This window comes from Centruroides sculpturatus, unplaced genomic scaffold (genome assembly GCF_000671375.1).
Source record: "Centruroides sculpturatus isolate CEXI.00-Female unplaced genomic scaffold, Cexi_2.0 scaffold838, whole genome shotgun sequence".
NCBI classification, from domain to species: Eukaryota; Metazoa; Arthropoda; class Arachnida; order Scorpiones; family Buthidae; genus Centruroides; species Centruroides sculpturatus.
The window spans coordinates 306,876-330,316 of record NW_019385059.1 but is presented as its reverse complement, the minus strand read 5'-3'; the positions used below and the strand labels follow the sequence as shown (position 1 = coordinate 330,316).

Genomic DNA, 23,441 nt, shown 5'->3' with positions numbered 1-23,441 from the left:
TTTGAATATTTGAATTTTAAATCGTCCAATAAATGAAATGTGAGATTTAAAAAGGGTCATTATCTTGCCTATTATTGCAGTTAAGGAAATTAGAATGGAAATTTTATTATTATTTTTTAATTTTAATTAAATCACAGTTAAAAATAAAAGTTTAATTTATATCCACCATTTCGTAAGAATAAATATTAAATTCGAACAAAATTTTCTCTTCCCAAAATATCGCCGCCCTAGTATAAAATCGCGTGTCAAAAACCTAAAGTTCAGCCAAACCACAAAGAACGACGAAGGACGAGGGGGTCGTTTTCGATGACGTTTATTTCGGAACCACAACGAGGCGCGGAAGTCTAACCGACGTCATCTCCGGCTAGAAATAGCCGTGACGTAGATCCTCCCAACTTATATAAATAAGAGGACTTCAGCGGGGGGTTGCCATCGTCACGTGATGCGCGTTCCAAAATGAGCGGCCGAAGAACGCCAACAGGTCCTAGCGTTTCCTTGCCTGAGATCAATTTGGCTATATTGGGCTCTTTGGGAGTGGGAAAATCAGGTAAGTTTTGTTTTTAACTTTATTTTTAAACTAATACAACTTTTGTCGTAACGTAAGTCGATCCGAAACTCAAAAACTCGCCTTTATTACGTGGAAGAGCTCATCTCTTTCAAAATTTCCAAGCGGCGGGGGTGCAAAGCGATCTTTCTTTAATATTTCGTGTGGCGAAACGACTTAAAAAGCGCCCAGTTTTTAATAAATAATTAAATATTTAATAAAATATGCGTTACGTAAAATCGACTACTCGAAGGCGGTATCGATAATTACACAAAGGAACTAGCGGGTATTTAGTTATTGTTCCGTTTTGTGTAGTGTCTTCCACATCTGGGAATCTTTTCAGTCGCACAGGTAGCGATGCCAATGTCAGAGAACCAAAATAACATCCTCTTACAAAACGTCTGTTCGCCAGTTGTGCATCCGACGACTCTGACGTAATTTGCCACGCGTTATAAACTCTCATCGAGTTTTAAAGTCGATAAACGTAGATACTTTTTTCAATATCTAACAATAAAATTTAAATATTTTCTTGTAAAAAAGTGCAATAAATCGTAGAAAATAGTTCTAAAAGTATTTTATAATTGAATATCGCCGTATCGATGAGTATTTTCGAGAATTAAAACATTTACATTTTCTTTGCTTTAAATGGAACATCTGCGTCGTATCTCTCGCAATACTTTAACAAATGCCGACATCTTTAATTACACGAAAATTATCATAAAGTATAAATGAATTAAGATTTTTTTTTCTAAATTCCTAAATCGCAAAAGTAACTCGAGGCCTTCGTATTTTTATGAAAAAAATTATCTTCGAGTAAAGTATAACTAGGATCTAATCGCTCGTTTCTGACGAAATTTAAATTACATCTCTGTGAAATTTAAAACAAAAATTAACTAAACAGCACTTTTAATTAGAAAAAAATATTGGTTAATTTTTTATTAATAATAATTTCTAAATTAATAATAAATTAAACGGGCGCTGACATAAATAATACCAATAATTTTTACCGAATTTACCAGATTACGTAATAATTTAGGCTGAAATTAGGCTAATAAATTTGATTAAGAATTCAACGTATTCGGTATTTTAAGCGTGTCGCCATCTATCGATTAATCATTATTAAAAATTTTTAAATATTTAATGTTATTTTTATTGCAAAGCGTTACGCGATACGATCGTTAGCGTAACTCATTTCTTTTTAAACGAAAGTAAATAGTTCATCGACATTGACATCCTCCGTAATACCGTTCGAAGTTTATTATTTAGTAGATAGCATCTCCTATAGGGGCGTTATAATTACTAAAGTAATAATTATGATTTATGATAAGAGCGTCTGTTTGAATATGCATTTTTTTCTTTAAGCATTTGTTTACTTAGTGTGTTTACTCGAGTTTAATGGCGTGTAACAACCGATACTTATCATCGTCGAGAGTTAATTTCCTGTTAGGCCTTCGAAAAAAATCCGTTTTAGAGCACCACTTAGCTTAAGTGTCGAATGGCGACGTCTGGCAAAAGTACTTAAGGAGGCGGGAAACGCTAATTTAATTTTAGTTATATTTCATCCGCAAGATGCTCTTTGAATCCGTTTACTAGCTGCTAATTAAAAGAACTCAACCACCAGGGAGAATATGGCGCTGCGCGGTGGTAAAACGTCGATGGTAAGTTGGCTCGAAGCTCGCTAGGTAAAAATTGAATTGCGCTTTTGCCATAAAATCGATACATTTATGGGTTCGGACGACCAAACACAATGGTGGTTTTGAGTCCGGTTTCGATTATTTTCTGGATAAATTGGCAACAAAACTAAAAAATGTACGAATATTTTGAGTACAGTTAAACTGAGGGATAGATGCCTCGCATTAATAATTATTAAAGTATTAAGTAAGAAACCTTTGCCCCGCTTAATATTATTATTTATCCTAGACAGCAATTAGTTACTAATTTAGGCCATTACCCTCTTATCCTACATACCTTAATTAATAGTTTTAAAGGGCACACAGAAAGACATAAAAATATTCAAGTTTTCGAAACATTCCATTCTTTCGAGTGGAAGCAAATGTTTGATTTTATCGCAACTAGCTATGTCGTAAGCGTTTAATTATTAATACGGGGCATTTCACCCTTATTTATCCTAAGAAGCAATTAGATATTACTAATTTAGGGCATGCCTCCCTCGCGTATTCTATATAGAAAGAGAAAAATTATTTATATAAATATTCTGAGCATTCCGTTCTTTGGAGGACATACAAATGTTTGGTAATATCTTAACCAGTTGTGTTGTAAGTGTTTAGAATTCGCCATTACACCTGTTTTGACACGTGTTTTTTCATTTTTTTTACAGCCTTGACCGTTAAGTACATCACCAAGCGTTTTATAAATGAGTACGATCCGGAATTAGGTAAGACCCTTTTTTCTTTTAAACACTTTCGATCCCAATTAGGGCAAGTTATGCGCATTATTCTTTTATATATCGTTTGATGACGCAACGAAATGATGTCACGTAGTAAAACAGCTGATTTCTATGATGCCTATAAGCGGTACATTGTATTATTTTTAGTAGTATTTTCACTTCCGTTGACGAGTCGTATTTTTAGTCGATTTTTTCTTAAAAACCTGCGAGAAAATTTCGTTGAAAACAGTTCTTAAAAATAGAAACGGCACAACAATGGAACGGTTTAAACTGCGTTACGAATCCCGCCATTGGTTGAGAGTTTCTTATACGTCATTTATCGAAACGATAAATTACCACCGGTAGTGACGTGACAATGGTTAATAATCTTATTGTATTTTTAGAAAATACGTATTCCAAGGTGGATGTCGTCGACCAGAAAGAGGTAATTTTGAATATTATGGACACGTGCGATAAGGTAAGTGGCAGATTTCGAGTGTTTTGTGTGGTAATTTTCTCTGGTTAAACACCTGTTTATAACTTTTCAGGATTACAAGACACCCGATCGTTACTTAAAATGGGCAGATGGTTTTATAATCGTCTATAGTATCACCAACAGGTCGAGTTTCGAACAGGCCAACTCTTATATGGACTTAGTACAGAATTCCAGTCCTAGAGAAATACCTTTGATACTAGTAGGGAACAAAGTCGATTTGGAGAGATACAGGCTAGTAGTTTTGGTTATTTGTTACGCTTTTGTGTCGAGTACACTATCACTATCACTGATCGATAATATCGGAAAATACCAGACCATAATTATATTGTATTTCTTTATTGCAATTTGCACCGATAACAAAAGAACAATCGACGAGTTGTTTTCGTAAATAACGTCCTAAATTGCAATCGTTATCGCGTGACGAATGTTACGGATTATAATACCTTGTGTAGAAGCCAACGTGACGTCAATTCGACATCGTAACGATAATACAAAACTTGTCGTTTGCAATCGTATGTAGGTCCTATCGAAGAAAGGATCGAGAAGTCCATTAAACTTGTATCTTCATTCGAGGGGGCCCCAAATTTCGTGATGGTACTTAGTTCGGGAGGATACTTAATTCAAATTCCGTGATGTTATTTAAATCTATCGTTTACAATTGCATGCAAGGTCTATTAAAAAGAGAAAGGAGGCCATTTGACTGGCTTCTTAATTTAGAAGAACCTCCAGGCCTAATGCTTTAGTAGTTTCTTACATTTTTAGTGTTTAGAAATATGAAAGTGGCTCGTGTCCTTTTGAATTTCTAAGGCCGGCCACGTGACGATCAATTCTGTGTCTTTGTGTGTTCACTCGATTATTCTTTTTGACAGGCAAGTGAGTAAACAGGAAGGAATCAACGTAGCCAGTAAATACGAAGCCACATTTTTAGAATCGACAGCAGCGGAAGAATACGACGAAGTGGCAGCAGTCTTTCAAGAAACCGTGCGTCAGATATTGAGACGAGAAGCCAACAAGTCTCTGTACATAGGAGAATCGGCACCCACCAATGGCACCCGCCTCCTCAACACCCGTTCACAAAAATCACCCGTCAAATCGTCCCTGTCTGCCCGGAAAAACGAAGAACCTAACAGAAGTCTGGTTCTAGCCGAGAGGAATCCCAAAATGAAACTATTCAACAAAGGCTTCAAGATCTTTCAATCTTGATTATTATCAATGGGGCTCCGAACTCCGCCGTCTCGCAGCCTTAAGCCCATTCGCACCGTGACGAATTAGCGACGATGTCGTGACGTCGTAAAACACGTGACGTTTCGATCCGTAACAATTGGACCGAACCGAGTTGTAGAACGTGATTGATTTATTATTTTTATGACGTCACCACAACCCATCAATTTATTATTAGCGTCACTCGAAAATTGCGGTGACTTCCTGTGTTTTGCTATGGTGACGTCACGATAACAGGCCGATCGTCGCGGATTCTGTCGTTCTAAGAATTAGCATTTTATTTCCTTTTTACGATCAAACCACCGAATTTTTAAAATTAGTGACGCGTCGATTAGCTAAATATTAACTCGGATCGTTCGTAAAAAAAATAAAAACCAAACGGGGGCGTAACATTTCGATGTGTAACTTTATCTCTAGTCTCATTTCTCAGGGAACAATCGCCGTCGTTTCTTAGAATTGTACTTTTTTTTTCTTTCTGCTATTCGTTGCAGCAATTTGAATTTGGTAAATCGAGCGGAGAACAAAAAACATTACAGAACGTTTTTATGTATGTAAATATTGTTTTCTCGTGTCGAAATAAAACACTTGGATTTTTGAAATTGTTTTCTTCCTCGCCAACAGATGGCGCGAGCATTAATGATTAAAACCTTCAATACTTAATTAACTTAAAATGAAATTTCGTGTTATAGAAAAGTAAATAAAATGATAAAAGAAGGAAATGAAAACGGAAGAGGAAAAAAAATTAAGTGTGCCTGCCAGGGCTCGAACCTGGGACCTTCCGCGTGTTAGGCGGATGTGATAACCACTACACCACAAGCACATAGCTATAATACTTCCACGTTTAATCATTTATATTTTCTTCTGTTACATTATATGTCTATAAATATTACCTATTATTGTCTCGAGTGTAAATACCTCTCTAAAAATTCCGAATCCGCATTCCATTAAAACCGAATCACGCGAAACAACGTGTGATTCATTTAATTCTTACACGCTTACTTTAATTAATTCACCAGTGTCTCGGATCTATAACGTATTTATAGAAAGAAAATTAGTACAATATGGCGCATTTAAGGTGTTACACTAATACTGGTGAACGAATCTTTCCCGTAAGTGTGTTTGTGAATTTTGTGGGAGAGAAGACCCTTCTAAGAAACAATATCAACATTATTTCACTATAATTGTTGTAGGGATGGGAAGATAATTTAAAGACCATTTGTTCACTAATTAGTCGTGAAAGAACGTCGATTCATAAAATAAACAAATTCCTGTACCTGAAGATTATTCATTTAAGAAATTCTTTCCACCCTCCAAGCATTAGAAAAACATTTATCTGTTTTTCGTGGTTGAACCACAAGGGAATTCGATTCTTCACAACTGCAAACTTTTGTCTTTGTCTCCTTGGACATCAGTTTTATTCGAGTTCAATTTTACTCAGGTTTTATTGTATTTATAAAATAATCTATGAATGTTCTTCACTTATTTAAACCTTTAAATAAAATGAGGTAAAAGCTTTATAGAATGGATTTCAGGTACTAATCCTACCAGTTCTAATTATAATTACTATACAGTTAAAACGATAGACTTTTTATGCTATTAAATATAATAAGAAATTTTAATATCTTGCATAATTATTTTCCAAATATTTTAAATTATATTTAAATAACACTTGATTTTATTGCCGCTTTGAAGCATCTGAGTTCAAAATCTATCGTACCTCAGAAATTTTCATAGAAAATATGGTATCAAAATATTTGCATTAAATTATTTTTCGTGGAAATCGCCGTAACTTTGCAGTACAGTAGACCCTCCTATAACGCTTAGATACGTTCCACTTTATAAGAATTTTACGTTGTAGGAATCCTTAAATACATGAGCCAATCACAGCCCGACACGTGTGAAGTTTACGGACTAAGGCTGTTTGAAAGGTTTTCTTCCATAAAATTAACCGATTCTAGACTAATTCGACTCAACATTTCCAAAACACATAATTTTTTGGGAATAATCCGTATAAACTATTCTATAAACAAAAAATTGTAGGATTACTTACCGAGTGTGCACCGTTCGACTACGCCGTTGCTTACGCTTGTTTTCGTCGCGGAGCAGCGCACCAAATGGCGGCCGCGTTTTCTGATAAATTATTTTTATGCGAAAAATTCGTTGACTCTTTGGAGACATCATTAATAGAAATAATTTTTATGGTCGTTGAATAAGAAATGTTTCTTTCACAAGAAATGTATAAAATTACAGCACTGTATTAGACTTATGGTACATTTACCTAATTTACATACTGTACAGACGATAGTAAACTCAGCTTACTCGCCTAAACTCTCCGTAGCGTGGCGCTGGACGGCGGAAAGTAGTTCGGCTGCTCTTCCACTATTGGTCCGGATTCGACCAAACTTGTCGCGACACGAGTAGCGACGACGTTTTGCGAGTCTTTTTATACGAATACTGCCGCAAGTTTTTCGCTACGTTATAGGAATTTCCGTTATAAGAACCCACGTTATAGGGGGGCCGACTGTATTTAGATATGTAGAGGAAGCTTCGTTTGAGCATCATCCGCCATATTTTGTCCTTCTCTTATCGTTTTATTTAACTATTACGTACTTTTTTTTTTAATTAAGAGAACTTATTTGTTGTTGATGTACTGTTTTCGCATAAAATGCATAATTACAGTTTACTGATGATCGAGTAAATTGTGAATGAAACCACTGAATGCTAGTACAGTAGACACCCCCTATAAAACGGGTTCATATAGTTCGGATTCCTATATGACGGTGAAAAAATTGCGACCGTATTCGTATAAACACGCTAAAAGAGACTCATATAATTCAGTAAAACGTCATCGCCGACTCGTGTCGCGACAGGATTGGTCGAATCTAGACCAATAACGGATATTGCACAAACCATTGAGTTTAATCTAGCGCCGGACCTACTAAAAACCATTTATTATTTAACGGCCATAAAAATTGTATTTATATTAATGGTGTCTCCAAAGTTCAGCAAAGTTTTCGCAGAAAAATAATTTATCAGAAAGTACGCGAGTGCCATTCGATGAGCCGCACTACGACGAAAACAAGCTTAAGCGATGGCGTCGTCGAACGATGCACGCTCGGTAAGTAATCCTATAATTTTTTATTTATAGCATAGTTTATATGGATTATTTCCAAAAAATTATACGTATTTTGGAATTGTTGAGTCAAATTAGTTTAGAATCGATTAATTTTATGGAAGAAAACCTTTCAAACAGCCGTAGTCCGTAAACTGCATACGTACCAGGCTGTGATTGGCTCATGTATTTAAGGACTCGTAGAAAATGAATTTCATAAAAACCGGAACGTATCTACCGTGTTACAGGGGGATCGACTGTATTTGGTCATGGATTTGCGCCTTACCAACGGACTGGACTGGACACATGGAGTTTATCGGGTTTATTTCACGTGTCTAACACCAAAATCCTCCTATAAACACTTCTATGGGGCCGTTTGCATAGAAAGTTCTCCGCGGTAGTCATTTTTCTCTTGTCAGATAAGGACTAAATATGACATCACTTTTCTCGAATGAGTACGCTATATGAAGCGTTTAGTTTGCGACCAAACAGAATAACATTTAATAGCAAAAAATTGCGTTATATTAATGTATCCAGAGCTTTTATATAAATATATACAGTATTATATCCTTTCTGTAGATACCAAGTGTATCTTTTTTTAGCATCAAGCTAAGAACTTCCACTAAGTCCTCTTTGCGCGAGGCCTTGCTCAAATTCCCAGATTAAACAGTTTGAAGCTGGTTCTGATCAGAAACCAGACTGGACCACTAAGACACTTTGAGATGAGCGTTGATTTGTCCCACGTTGCTTTTTTTGAAATTTGGAAATGGTCACTCTGCACGCAATAATAGTTTACATAATTATGATGGCTTCGCGACGCGAGAACAACGTATCGCTAAAAGGATCAGTTTTTGAATCTTAATTGAAAGTTTATAATTTATCAAAATAATTTAAATCGGAGAGTCGATCTCTACTTTATCTACTTCGTCTAATGTATCATTAAATGTTGGCCCACCACTGTAATTCGGATCGATCGAGTCCTCACGCCTGCATTCATCGCATTAAAATTTCATCTATTATTTTTAATAACTAAAAAATTTAATTCAAATATTTACATAATAGTTAAACGTAATTATTTTAAAATAATATAATATAGAAAGTAAATAATTATAATTAAGTGAAAAATTAAACAAAAAAATTAAATAAAGTTTTTCTTCCGGCAGGGTGCAGCACTCATATCTATAATCAGATGTTTATCGCATCTTCCTTCGTATCTGTCACGTTGTTAACAACATTTGGAATAAATGTCGCATTTTTGATTGTAATTATGTTTATAAACTGGCATTTCGAATAGAAATGACACTTTCGAGCAGCGACGTTACTCTCGCGCATCAATTATCAAGGTTTTTTCGACAAAATGGTAATTTTTGTTTTGATTTTGAATACGTAATTGATTTATTTATTTGTTTCGTTATCTGTGAGTGACTTAACGTACATTTTAATCCCGTAGATCAGTATTTTTCTTGTGTTTTGTTACTTTTTCACGCGTTATCTCGTTCCTTATTTCATGTGATATATACAGATCATCAGGGGTATTGATAGATGCTGTTTATTATATCCATTGTTTTTATGATGTATACTTAGTAATTGTGTATCTTGATTGTTTAAATATGCAGCTGAGCCATTCGTGCAGTTATAAATCCAATAAGAATAAATAGAAACAAGAATTGTGTTGACATTAGTGCATTTTATAGTGCAAGTTAAGCAAATTTGGTTGCATTTATTATGAAATACAGATGTATTTTTAAGTAATTTGAAGGCAAACACAAAATATAATTTAGAAGTATGTCCTTGTCTTACCTCAAGAGCTTACGTGCTAATCGAGGCGACTTTTCCTTTATGGATTTTTCTTTGTTGAAGTGTTTTAAATTGAAGTATTGATGGCCGGATGACAGAAGGCACGTGGCTCGACCGGATCGGTAAGCGAATGGCCTACCGATCCGGTCGAGCCACGTGGACAATTTGTCTGTGGTATGACCCAAATACGTTGGGTGTTGTCCCTCGCTTCCACTCTATTGTGGGCCCGGTCAAATCGTGACAGTATGGAAATAAATCCCGTGGGGTGGAAAGAGCCAAAAATGAAAAAAAAAAAAAATAATAATTCAATTATTGCAATTATTGCCAACTGTCTTGGTTTGGAACTGATTTATGAAACTATTACTAGTTGATAAGTTTGTTAGGATGACAATTGATATTGCTTATTGATAATTTAGTATGATTAACAGTTTTATGAATCGTGTGACCTAATTATCTTTGAAATTTCACTTAAAATCACTCAAAATCCAAAAGATTATTCACACTAAATTGTTGGTGAATGACAAAAAATATCTTTGCAAGTTTATCGGTCGTTAATTTTTCATGCGGTTGGTCTCGAAATGGAAAAATCTCGAGCTAGAAACCAATCCTGCGTATCACTCTACAATATGTGGCATTGCAGTAATTCAAATTGAAATATATTTTTGTTATTGTTGTATTTTGGGCTGTAGTTGTACAGCACAAAATATTGTATAACAATTGCAAGTTAAAAATTACAAATTAGAAAACTTATGTGTTAAAATAGAATTAGTGCATGTAGAATTAAATTATTTAGTGTGACAATACATGATAGGCTTTGGCCTTCTAAGACATGCTGTGAAACACGTGACAAGAAACCAATTGCAAATTTAATATTATACAGTACTGTACATAATATGTGGTTTGTGTCAAAATTACTATATTTCTTAGATGCCTGTGGCATTGTGATGAAAACCTTCGTGGGGTAGTAGGAGAGAATTTTTATTTATAATTATATTTAACTTAGTTACTTACATTATTTAATTTTTTCTTTTGTTTTTGGGGTTGGGGTGTTTAACAACTTTTCGGTACTCGCATGGATAGCCTCGTCGTCCGAGAAAGAGAGCAACAATAGTTGGTTACGTAATACCATCAGTAAACACAGTAATTGTTGTTATAACAGTCCTAATAAATGAATATAATTCCTAAGTTTATTTTAAATAAATATGAATGGACGTAGAAAATTGGCAACGAGTATGGGATCATGTATTCCTGAACATAAGGGTTATTCTCTGGGAAATATAGTTACTCTGAACTGGTAAAGAAAATGGCTTGCCATTTGGTGCCAAAACCTTATGAAGTTAGTTAGAGATTTCATTTTTGTAAAAGATATTATAAAGAAGGTGAATTGGTTGCGGATTTTGTTGAACTTGAAATTTTTGCCTCTTCACTGTCAGTTTGGTGAAGATTTAAACAACCATCTGAGAGATCAGTTTATTATGGGAATTAAAAGTGAATAAACTGAGATAGTGTTACTCCCATAAAAAATTTGAAGTTTGATGATACAGTTCAATATGCAGTTTCCATTGAATGTGCTCATCAAGAGGCTTAAAAGATTCATGGATCTAGTGCTCAGCTTACTCAAGAGTGTTCTTATAACAATTTGTCTAATGGTTCAAAAGTTCCTAAATTATTATGGAAAACTGATCAACTTACCAGTAATCATTGCCTGGCAAGAAAACCCAATTCAGATTTACTCATTATATCAAATCATCATTGTTGTGCTTGTGGCTTACAAATCACATATTCAAGCAGATTGTAAATATAAGAACACACAACTTCATTTTGTCGTAGTAAAGATAAGCTGAGTGTAAAATTGTCTACTGTTGAGGATGTAAAAGAACAAACTAAGTGTGATATTTGATTTTACCATATAAATTGCCACAATGCTTGCATCATAAAACAAATTTTTATTCCAGTCCGGATTGATGATAAACTGTTAAGCATGGAAATGGACATTGGATTGGCAATCAGTTTAACTGGTAAAACTAGTTATAACTTAGATTTTAAGAACTATTCCTTAAAATATGCAAACATCTTATTAAGAACTTATAATGGATATTCCTTTTGTGTGTTAGGCTACATTCAAGTACCTGTAACATACAAAAATGTAACAAAAACTTCGAATTTATTTGTTATAGACAGAGGAACAATCCTTCTCATGAGTAGGAATTAGTTAAATCAATTTAACTTATTATCGAGTCTTCATAATAATGTAACCAATTTTATGCTGTGAGGACAGCTCAACTTGATCTCATCCCAATAGTGGCTCTGCATCTTCAATACATGCAATAATGACTTTAATTGCATATTGTGATCCCATTTGTCCATTTTTCAATGTGAAATAAATTGGTCACTGTACAGATGTTAAAGTACATTTACACTTGAAAGAGGGTGCCCTTCCTATATTTTTTAAGGCAAACTTGGTTTCTTTTGTTCTTAAAGAAAAATTAGAAACATATTTATAAAGATTACAAGATAACAATATCATTTCTCCAATTTCATATAGTGATTGGGCAATTCCCATTAAAGCCATAGAAAAAGGGATGATTTGGTAGCCATAGTAGGGTTTATAACTTAAGAAGGTCATCCATATTTATCAATACCTGTTACCTAAGGTTGAAGAATTTTGTGCCAAGTTGCAAGGGTACATTTGTTTTGGCTCATGAGTATAATCAGTTCTTACTAGACAATGATAGCAAACAATGATTATAAATATTCTTATAGGTCTTTTTGAATTAATTGTTTATTTTATGGAGTTGCACCAATCTGCTGCTGCAATTTTTCAAAGAGTTATAGAACAAATATTATGCCCTGTTAGTACAGCACAGCCGTATTTAGAAAATATTTTAATTACTGGTTGTACTAGAAAGGATCATTTAGATGCATTCGATTGAATTCTCTCTATTGGGGCTGTGTTTGAAGGGTTTAAAATGCAAATTTCTAATGACAGAAGGAGGTTTATTAGTATTCCAAATAAATTCTTTATGGTATGATCCCATTCAGGAAACTTAACTTCCTTGATTCAGGCACCTAGACCCACTTTCTAGACACACAATTATGTTCATATTTGTGGATGATAAATTACTATGTAAGATTTATTCCCAGGTTAGTTACCATATTAAAACCATTATATCATCATCTTTGTGTTCTTATCTCTTGGCATTGGTGTAATGATCAAGAAACAGCCTACTTAAATCTGAGTTTGGCACTCAAGAGTGCAAATCTTTTAACATATTTTGATTCAAATAAACAAGTTTTTCTCACTGTTGATACTTTACCAGTAGGGATAGGAGTAGTATTATCTCATGAACTGAATGGGATCAAGCATCTTTTTGCATTTGCTAGCAATGTATTAGCAGATGCTCAACGAACTTATTTGCAAACTGAAAAGGAAGGGTTAGCGATAGTTCACAGTGTAAAGAAATTCGTGAATATTTATATGGATGAAAGTTTATTTTGGAAATCAATTATAAGCCATGATAGCCATTTGTGGACATAAATATGCTCAAAACCGACTAGTTGTGGCTCGGTTATGTTGTTGATCTTTATTTTTAGCTGTTTATCAATATGATATTCAATACATTTCTATTAAGGACTTTGGCACATGGACTCTCTCATAACACTGTTGATAAACGAACATCGAGATTTATTTCAATTTTGAAACATCTAGCTTTTATGTAGATCAATTTAGAAGTTCCGCTTCAATGTTTCCGCTGACATGTATCTGCATCTGATCCTGTCCTTAGTCAGGTTATTGTCAAATTTTCGGGAAATTGGCAAAACATTCAGACCTTCTAATGAGTTATTAATCTTTTGTGTATTCTATAATCATTTCATGATGAATGTTTATTTTAGGGGAACAGAGTAGTTATTCCACATTCAACATGTAAGGTTTTACAAGAATTACACAAAGGTCATTTAGGCATTGTAAAAACTAAAATGTTAGCTTGAACACTCTTTTGGTAGCCAGGGCTGCCAAAAGAGATAGAGAACACCATTAAAGTGTACAACATGTCAAACTCAATTATCAGATCCACCGAACAATTTAAAGTTTTTTGGCTCAACCCGAAAACAAATTGGATAGATTACACAGATTTTGCAGGCCCTCTTTTTAATGTATGGATCTTCATTTTGGTTGACAACACATTTGAATAGTGTGAAATATTTAAAATCCCTGACACAGCATCTGAACCAACAATCAGAATACTCAAATCCTTATTCGATCACTATGGTTTGCCATATTAAATTCATTTGGACAACAGGACTGAATTCACGTCTAAACAATTTTGAGATTTTCTGAATCAAAATGGTATTTTGCACATTTGTTCTGTACCATATCATCCAACCACTAATGGGGCATTTGAGGAGTTTGTCAGGACATTTAAAAACGAAATATATGTTTGTAAAGTCGTGGTATTCCTTGTAAAAATTGTTAAGTTTATTTTTATATTATTATTATTATTTTCCATGTGATTGAGAAACTGTGATCAGCACAAATGTTTTTGGGTGTATTTTCAAATTCATTGAATTGTATTTCACTAATGAGGGTTTAAATATGACTAAAATATTGAATAATATTCTACTATATTTTTGTAACCAGGTGTTAGTAGAAACACAAGTTAAAAACATTTTCATTTTTTGTAAGCATGTTCAATAGTCAAATAAGTAATGTATAAAAGACCATCAAAGCGATACGGCAAGGTAGCATTACTAGTGTCCGTCGGCATCTAGATGTCGAATTGTAAGTTATTGATACTGATTAAGGGGTTTTTATTTGGTCTTTTTCTTTAATTCAGTTAAGTGCTCAAGATTTTGATATGTGAATATATGTTTGGTAATTTTTCTGTATGTTTTCATATATTAGTTTTACATTCTTCAGATTCATTTTAGTAGTATACGTTTACCATTTGATTTTATTTTTGTGTTCTCAGATGATAAATGATTTGAATCACTTTATGTATAAAGTTTTATTATATGAAATTGGATTAAAGTGACAACTTCTTGAGAAAAATTATTATGAATTGATGAGGTTTTAAAATAATTGCGAGGATGAGGAGATTGCTTTCAAATATATTTTATTAACAAATAATTTTTTTTTTGTTGTTTAGAAAAAGAAATTCTTTGTGGAAGAAAGAAATTATCGTTGACTTCATCAGTTTTATGCACTTTGAATAGGATTTTTGCAAGCGCTAACCATTGCAGTGATAATAGTTGTGATTTAATAAAAAATGTACTATTTCTTAAGAGCATTGTTAATAATGCCATTGCTCTAAAGGTAAGTATATTTTATTCGTCTAAACATTTGAGTGAATAAGAAAATTTAAAATTTATTAAAATATAATCAATGATAATCTTAATACAGTACTTTAAAAATAGCTTTGAACAATGTAATCATACTAATGACTCAACATCAAATTAAACAGAAAAATAAAATACTTCTTTAGAAGCCAGGGTGAGATTTAATCTGGATAAATGCTTTTAGAATCGTATATTCTAAATCATGATCTATTGACAAACATAAGCTACTGGATTATTAATTAATGGAATTTGGCTGAAAAGTATTATGGTACTCTGTGTGTACTTGTAACAGTTGTGCCTCATACTTTTGATATTTTACAGTCAAATTCTGTTAATTAAAAATTAACTTTAATATAGCCTGAAATAATCTGGCAGTTTAGATTTATGTTTGTACATGTTCAAAATCTAATGTACAGGGTCCAAAAGGAAAATGGGTGATATGAATAGACTGTTATTAATATTTGAATATACTGTATTTAAACAAGTTTTCAAGTATGAGATTTTGAATAAGATAGTTTGTCCTTTATGTTTTGAAGATGACATTATGCAAGTGACCCTTGTTCGTGCACAAGCACTCTTCACGTCTGCAAGTATGTTATGCATGGGATGGCACAACATATTTTCGGATATGTTATTGAATTCACGAGGAATGTTTACCTTAGGAGTTTCTATATTTAGTGGACAATCTTTATATATCACACTTTTTGTCCATAAAATAGCAAAACTCCTAAGGTAAAAATTTGTTGTGCAATCGATAACATTTCTGAGAATATGTTGCGCTGCCCTGTGCATGACATACTTTGAAGATGTGAACAATGTTTACACATGAATGAGGGTCACTTGCATAATGTCATCTTCAAAACAAAAATAGAAAACTATCTTGTTTGAAATTTTGTACTTAAAATATTAAAATTATAACTTTGTTTATTTGAAATAATAAATAAACTAAAAATATTTGATTTTAAATGATTTTGATATTGATAAAATTATATTATTCAGATAGTTTTAACCTACAATATTATGGATATAGCTGCACAAACTACTTATTAAAAAGTTACCAGCAACATTAAGCAGTTGAAATTTTAATAAAAGTATAATAGAAATTTTTATTGTGTTGCATTCCTCATGTTCTAAGTAGTTAATTACCAGCAATAAAAACTTGAAATACACATATCAACACAAAAAATTCTTCAGTTTTCAGAGAATTTATTGTCTATTTTATTATATATGTAAAATACATTTAAGAAAACCCGAAAAAACTTTTAAATTACTTATTGGCTATGTTTTGGAATTAGAAAAAATTACTACTACTAAATTGGGCTGGCCATGTGGAGTTTTTTAGGTTTTCTTCATGTTTCTGACAGCTAAATAGGGGCCAGTTTCTCAAAGAAAGGCCTCCATGAGATGTTTCCTCCTTAGCAGATCACTCGCATGTCTTATTGCCATATACATACAAATAAACTAACTCAAGAACTCAGACAAAATATTATTAAGAAATTTTATTAATATAAATGTTGTTTAATTATTTTTTTTCCTGTTAAATGAATTTATTTCGCTTTGTTTTAGATTTTAAATAATGCTGAAACCGTCCAGGGTGGAATTAACCTGTCAGCATTCCATATGCTATGGTTGTTAGAATTGAAAAAAATTCCCATTCATCTTCTTTTAGGTATCGCTCAACTGCAGAAGCAACTTGAAATTTTAATATGCAGTGGTAGTGTGTTTCATTTGGAGGTAAAATTAATAAAATAATCACAGTTTATTTTATGTTTGTAATTTTAAATTAACTTATGTACTATTTTTGCTTTATCAATAATTGTTAGTTCATAGTTAACTGGTATTGTGATATAAACATAGTTTTAAAATATGTTATGATGTACATACATTTATATAAAGTGTGCATATTGAGGTCCTTACTTACTAAGATGTGAGTGATGGACAGCATACAACACAAGGTAATGAATCAGCACAAAGACATAAGAAAATGAGAAATGAATGAGAATACAAGAATGAATGCACAAGAAGTATACATACCATAAAAAACTCTTTAGACTTGGAACTGGATAGCAATCATATAATATCTTAATAAACCTCATAGTCACATCAGCATCAAAGCTCTTCAAATGTTTTTTGTCTACACCAAAGACCTTCTTCAAGAAAAAATAAGAGTTTTAAAGTAGAATTTGCATTCAAATATCAAATTCCATACAATCAAATTTTGAAGTCTGTTTCAAGCATTCCATTTTAAAACACTTTTGTTTTCTGAAGGTGGTCTTTGGTGTAAGCTGGAAATGTTTGAAGAGCTTTACAGATGTTGTTCTGCTGAGTTGACAGTAAGGTTTACTGAGATATTATTTGAGAAATACACATTTTGCCATTTATGCACATTAGCATTTCACACTTTCTATTCATGCTATTTATGTATGTTGTGTGTCCTTTCCTGCTAAGCCATACAATTATATAATTGACTTTTTTGTGTATTGTGCATTGTTTTTGAGATGATGGAAGTGATAACTTTCAAACTTTACCAATAGAGGTACTGCAAATGGTTTCTTCTTGTAGTGCATAATCACTTTACTATAAATATACATCATTGGGTGCATACTTTTAACACAGATTGACTACTTACATCAACATAACCAAATTACAAATATAATACATCAAAAGCTTGCACACACATACAGATTTTATGCACCCAGCAATTGCATTACAAATACACACATCAGAAAAATACTTATTGTGCTAGTAGTCTCTTTTTGGTACAGATATCATACCACATGCACTGTACAAATGTCTTGAAGTGTTAGTGCTTCACAGAGGCACATACAAAAAGTTGCCATACTAAATACACATTACATAGGAAATTCTTAAACACAGATGAACATAACTTTTTCTTGTAGTTATGCATAGACTTCAGTCCAGCATAGCACTAGTCATCAGTATATATGCTGTGTAGGAAACATTCCACGAACACAACAATAATAATAAAAATAAAAATAATAAAGTATTTTTGAGTTTAATGTTTAAAATATTTTAAATTTTATTTTAGGCATTTACAGTTAATGGAACTTGTTCCAATTGGGTGGCACTCAGACATCTCGATTTATCTCACAATTATCTCGAGAAAATAGACGAATTCATTGTAAGTTTTCTTTAATTAGCATATGATTGTGTTATTTTCATTATTGAAAATTTAAGACTACACAAACAATGTTTTAGTTTTTTTTAAAAAGGATGTAAATAGGAAAAAGGACTCAAACATTGTTTGTATAGTCTTAAATTTTCAATAATGAAAATAACTATAATAATCTGGGCTAATATTTACAATTATATGATTGTGTTGTTTATATATGTTACGTTGAATTATTCTATTGTTTTGAATTTAAATTTCATACAAATTTAACACATTTCATGTTAAATTTGTAAGAAATTTAAATAATATATATAATTTGGAGAAATTTAAATTCAAAACAATAGAATAATTCAAATTTCACTTTTAAAAAGAAATTTTCAACAAAATATAGGTTATAATGAGAAGTAAAATGAAAAATTGACTTTTTTCATATTGTTTAATTAAAAAAAGTTCAATAAACAAGTTTGGTTATACACCAAAATTCCCAAGAAACATTAAGGAATTATTAGAATGTTGTAAAATCATAAAAGAAACTTAGGTGAGTGAAAGACAAGATTTATTCAGGATAAGAATACAAAATCATTTGCAAGGTTGAGGTTGTCCATTTGGAAGTTTGTACATATAAAGTGCATGAAATTTTGACTCACCTTATAATTTTAGATGTAAAAGTATTCTACAAAACACAAATAATTGTAAAGCCCTAACACACAGAAAAATACAAAAATGTAATATTATTCTAATTTAGGATTTTGTTTAATTTCAGAAATTATTTCCAAATTTGGAAACTTTGAATGTAAGCCATAATAAATTAAGAGTAACCAATGGACTTCAGGTGAGTTAATTTTAATAAATAAAAAACTGTTTTTTTTTTATAGAAGTAATTTAAGAACTTAAGAAATGCAGTTAAGTTTGAGATAAAAACTCATACTGTGTTCTAATTGAAATCTTATAAGTCTTGAAAAATATTTAGAAGAAATATAAACTCCAACAGAAACCCAATGCTTAGCAAATAGACATCCACAACTGCTGTAAATAATCGGGCTATAGGTCCAGGTAGTGTAATTGGCAATACATCCGCATGGTAAGCGAGTGTTACAGATTTGAGTCTCACTTTGGATCGATTCTTTTCTTCCAATTTATTCTAAATTAATTAATTAAATATTATAATTATTAATTTTAATATGAGATGCTGCCTAATGCCTCCCTCTAGTGCCAAATTAATTTGTAATTCATAATTATTATTTCCAAAATATAGCCCAATTATTTACAGCAGTTGTGGGTGTAGATTTAGAACACAGAGTTGGAGAATATGCTTAGATATGAAAATTAATCTGTGGAACTACATATGAATTTAATAATGTTGATTGTGGTACTAAATTGAATTTGACATTTTGTCATCCTTAACTAACAGTAACAGCCAACGATGACAAAAAGTATTGGTACAAAATATGGGATTGGAATTGAAGGAATTTTAAATTATTTTGCATTTTGTGTATATCAATTTATATTCAAATTATTATCAAACAAGCCAGATTTTTATTGGACTATATTCAAACTAATTAATGACCCAAAATAAAGTAATTTGATTACAGGTAGGCAGTTAGGCTATATTCTATTGATAAATTTAATAATTATAAATAAATAAATTTTTAAAATTTTAACTTGGTATACTCTGGAAGTAAGGAATTTACCTGGAGTGGGACTTAAACCTTCAACTCCTGCTTGATGCACAGTTGTGTTGTTAGCTAAACTACCCAGACCATCCTCCGATCTATGCATTCAGAACTGTTAATTAATTAATTTAGATATAATTTTACTGGTCACTTGCATTGGGTATGAATTAATGCTCTTGGTCCTTTGTGGCTTTCAGTGAACTTTAACTCTGGCATGATGTGAGTATGAGTGTGAGACTAGTGAATGAGGTTCCGTCAGTGATCAATGTGGTTATATATAGATTAATAGCTGCAGAGGCAAAGATTGGACAGAGTTCCAAATACTGTAACTTGCAATGCAACTGTATGGCAAGCAGAAGTTGCAGGAGGTTTGAGTCCCATACTGGGACAATTGTTTTTTCTTCTAGAGTATACTAAATAAAGATTAAAATTTAGTTAGAATTATTATATTTATCAAGAGATGATTTAAATACCTCTAGTCAAACTTTTTTTCAAATCACTAATTAGTATGAATATCACTTGATAAAAAGTCTGGCAGATCATTTGGTAATTCTAATATATTGGGTAGGTATGTTGTTATCAAATTATATTTGATATATGCCTCATAAAACTTCTTATGAACAAAGTTAATTATGTAATTTCTGATACTTATAAATGTTTACTTAACAAGTATTTGCTTTACAAAAATAATTGCTTTCAATGATATTTTTTTAATAATAAGTTGGAAGAAAATAGTTACAATTGGGCAAATTTGAACTGAAAAATCGATGAATTCTATGCATTTGGGTTCAAATTTAGATAATTAAACTACTGATTTTCCAATCGGAAAGCTATTTATCATTAATCTGTTTAGCAGAATTGGAAATGTCTTCATTAAGGACTGAATTTTAGTGAAATTTTAGACCAACACCATGTGGAATTCTTTCATATTTATAAAAAAAGAAAATGTTTTACAACATGTTCAAGTAATTCTCATGTTTCTAATAAATAGATTTATTTTGCAGTTAATTGTTATTTGTTTGCATTTATAACACTAATATATTGTTGTGCATCATCATTGTCGTGATTTATTTAGGGATGATCAAAAGTTTCATGGAAGTGCAATGAAAGCAAAGATGCTAACTGTGTTTGTTAACTTTAATGTAATTTTTTCAATAGACATTTGGTACAAATGTAGCTCCCGAATGAGGCAGTTGGGACTCTATTGGAACTGTAGATAGTGCCCATAGGAGTAATAAAAGTCAAAGGAAGCAATGGTCTACTTGTTACTCTTTGCGAGATATAGTCCCTGAAAATTACTCAAAAAAATCCAGAACTATTTCTCAAAACAATGCTAAAGATTAACTATTACTTTAATAGAGATAGTTAAAAGCTCATAAAATATGAGAAATGCCATTCACCAACTACTTCTGGAGCAAGATTAGAGTTGTGCTCCATGCTCCATCAAGCTCATTGCGTGTTTAATACGCAAAAACTTTGGAGGCGGATACGTGGCCAAGGATCATAATTAGAGATATGGTTTCTTTTGAAGTTTTTAGTTGTCTAAGAAATCTAAAATTTGGGAGGGGATCCAAACCCATTATTCAGAACTGTAGTTTTACCAAACATTCTACAATCTGTTTAATTTTAAATTCTTCCTCAATAAAGTAATCCTATACTCATTAATATTCAGTATTTACATATATCTTTAATTCTATCATAATATTTATAGCTAGTTGATTTTGACAAATTTATTCATATTATAAATAAATATAATAGACATTTTATTATTTTTTAAGCATCTTCATAAATTAAATGCCGTGAATCTCGGCTACAATCTTTTGGAAAGTCTCCCAGTATTCTACTACGAGGTATTTGACTCCCTAAAGAAACTTTGTCTCAGGAATAATAAGATTGAAGACTTGGGTGGTATGTTATATAATGTATAATCTATAATAAATTAGTATTATTTAGTAATTAATTGCTTATTAAAAGGTAGACAGATATTGTTTTGTTGTTACCACTAGAAAAATTTTATTTGCAAATGAAGTTATTTAAGAATATTACATTTTATTACACTATGGGGTAGGTCACAAAAGTATACAATCTCTTGTACAGCTTAATAACAAATTACATTAAAATATTAAATTAGCCATTTGAAAGTACACAGTCTAAGCTATTTTTCTACATAGTTACCATTTTTTCTAGACACTTTTTCCAGCAGAAGATAAGAGTGTAAAAATTATTTTCTGAAAAAATTCTCCACTTAATGATTTGAACAAGTCTACGTATGCATCTTTAGCTTCTTGATCATTTCAGAAGTGTAAGTTACCAAAATGTTTAATAGGTCCAAGAATGTAAAAATCAGAGGGTGCTAAGTCTGGACTATGTTAGCATGGGATGCAGTTTCTTCAATATTTTCAGTAACTAAAAATGTTTCCAGTTCAGAACTCAGTGTCTAGTATGGTAAGATACATTTAGATTCAAGGATTCCCTAAACTACCCTCTAGAACAGGGGGCATCAAAGTGGTTGATACTGACCCCAGGGGTCGATATAACATTATTGGGGCCTGATGAAAAGATTAAAACTTACAAATTTTGAACTGAATATTGTTAATCTTGCTAAGGATTATCAAGCTTATCCATCTCATTGATTGTCAGTTACAAAAATTATTATTAACATATATACAATAAATGTAAAATTAAAAGAATTAAAAGATTTACAGTATATTAAAATAGTAAGAGCTTTTTTTTTTGCTTGTAACACAAACTTTTTGGTGGGGGTCGATGTGAGGTTTCAAAAAATAGTAGGGGGTCGACGATCAAAAAAGTTTGACGACTCCTGCTTTAGAAAGTTATCACTATTATATGGCATATATCAATAACAACAGATGGAATCAACCTAGCAAACCATCTAAATACTGTCCTTATGTGAAAGGGAAAGATAAATCTGCCTGCCAATGTAGTTTCAGCCAATTCAAATGTTGTGCCAAGAGACACGCAGAAACATGGCAAATACAGAGATTTAGAAATAGGGATTGATAGAATATGGAATGTAAAGATAATGACAGGCACATTAAAGAACAGATTTAATCGAAAATTCTCAACTAATCCTTTGCCACTTAACAATCAGAGAGGGCAAAGTTCACAATCTGATAAAGATATTATAATAGTGTGTATATTTGTTTTAGGTTTGGAATATCTTCGAAATTTAGAAGATTTAGATTTAAGTTATAACTGTTTATCTGAACCTTCTCTTCTTCGCCCGTTAAACAAATTACCTTATTTAAAAGTGGTAAGTATTGTATATACTATTATGATTTTCTAAAGCATATAGTTATTTTCTTGTATATATTTTCTTAATAAATATTTACTTTGCTAATTATTTTGTAATTACTTTAACATATATGCATTTACACACTTATGTATGTGTATTACTCGTACAGTAAAAATGCAAGTATAGTAGAGTGTCGTTTATCCGAATCAATTGGGGACTGGGGTTGTTCGGATAACTTATTTTTCGGATAACCAATTATGTACAAAAAAATATATTAATTTATCCCGTGTTGAAATTTTTCTCCATTGCGTGTCGCTTTGCGTTGAATTTTCGTCGATGTTAAGCCTAACGAAGACTATTGTATCGTTAAAAATTATTTTTTTATTTTGTACAAACAAAATAAATATATTGAAAAATATAAAAACAATAAAAAATTATACTTCAGAAGTTAATTTAGTATCAAAAACGTAAAATATTTGAGTAGCC

The 23,441-nt window shown here is 31.9% G+C and overlaps 2 protein-coding genes and 1 non-coding gene across 4 annotated transcripts; 2 read left to right on the top strand and 1 right to left on the bottom strand.

Annotated features, from left to right (window-relative positions):
* Positions 1 to 290: 290 nt before the first annotated feature.
* LOC111634092 (ras-like protein family member 12) lies at positions 291 to 5,372 on the top strand. 2 transcript variants are annotated; one of them, XM_023378770.1, is made up of 5 exons: positions 304 to 547; positions 2,883 to 2,939; positions 3,335 to 3,408; positions 3,479 to 3,657; positions 4,296 to 5,371. In XM_023378770.1, the coding sequence occupies exons 1-5, from the start codon at positions 457 to 459 to the stop codon at positions 4,627 to 4,629; spliced, it is 735 nt and encodes a 244-aa protein (XP_023234538.1). In that variant the 5' UTR covers positions 304 to 456; the 3' UTR covers positions 4,630 to 5,371. The 2 variants fall into 2 exon arrangements, with proteins under 2 accessions (XP_023234539.1, XP_023234538.1); XM_023378771.1 differs by lacking the exon at positions 2,883 to 2,939 and having other exon boundaries at positions 291 to 547; positions 4,296 to 5,372.
* Positions 5,373 to 5,394: 22 nt separating this feature from the next.
* On the bottom strand, positions 5,395 to 5,467 carry Trnav-aac. The gene has a single exon. It is a non-coding gene; the product is annotated as a tRNA-Val (tRNA).
* Positions 5,468 to 8,937: 3,470 nt separating this feature from the next.
* LOC111634093 (serine/threonine-protein kinase 11-interacting protein-like) lies at positions 8,938 to 23,167 on the top strand. The gene is made up of 7 exons (XM_023378772.1): positions 8,938 to 9,119; positions 14,704 to 14,870; positions 16,460 to 16,627; positions 17,943 to 18,035; positions 18,790 to 18,858; positions 21,478 to 21,607; positions 22,870 to 23,167. Exons 1-7 carry the CDS (start codon positions 9,056 to 9,058, stop codon positions 23,004 to 23,006), a joined length of 828 nt encoding a protein of 275 aa, XP_023234540.1. The 5' UTR covers positions 8,938 to 9,055; the 3' UTR covers positions 23,007 to 23,167.
* The last annotated feature ends 274 nt before the right edge of the window (positions 23,168 to 23,441 follow it).

What these genes read in the sequence shown, in the direction of transcription:
- LOC111634092 (XM_023378770.1), top strand. Translation starts at nt 457, where the DNA reads ATGAGCGGCCGAAGAACGCCAACAGGTCCTAGCGTTTCCTTGCCTGAG. An exon ending in TTTGGGAGTGGGAAAATCAG is followed by an intron (nt 548 to 2,882) that starts GTAAGTTTTGTT and finishes TTTTTTTTACAG; the next exon opens with CCTTGACCGTTAAGTACATC. An exon ending in TGAGTACGATCCGGAATTAG is followed by an intron (nt 2,940 to 3,334) that starts GTAAGACCCTTT and finishes TTGTATTTTTAG; the next exon opens with AAAATACGTATTCCAAGGTG.
- LOC111634093 (XM_023378772.1), top strand. Translation starts at nt 9,056, where the DNA reads ATGACACTTTCGAGCAGCGACGTTACTCTCGCGCATCAATTATCAAGG. An exon ending in AGAAAATAGACGAATTCATT is followed by an intron (nt 18,036 to 18,789) that starts GTAAGTTTTCTT and finishes GTTTAATTTCAG; the next exon opens with AAATTATTTCCAAATTTGGA. An exon ending in TAAGATTGAAGACTTGGGTG is followed by an intron (nt 21,608 to 22,869) that starts GTATGTTATATA and finishes TATTTGTTTTAG; the next exon opens with GTTTGGAATATCTTCGAAAT.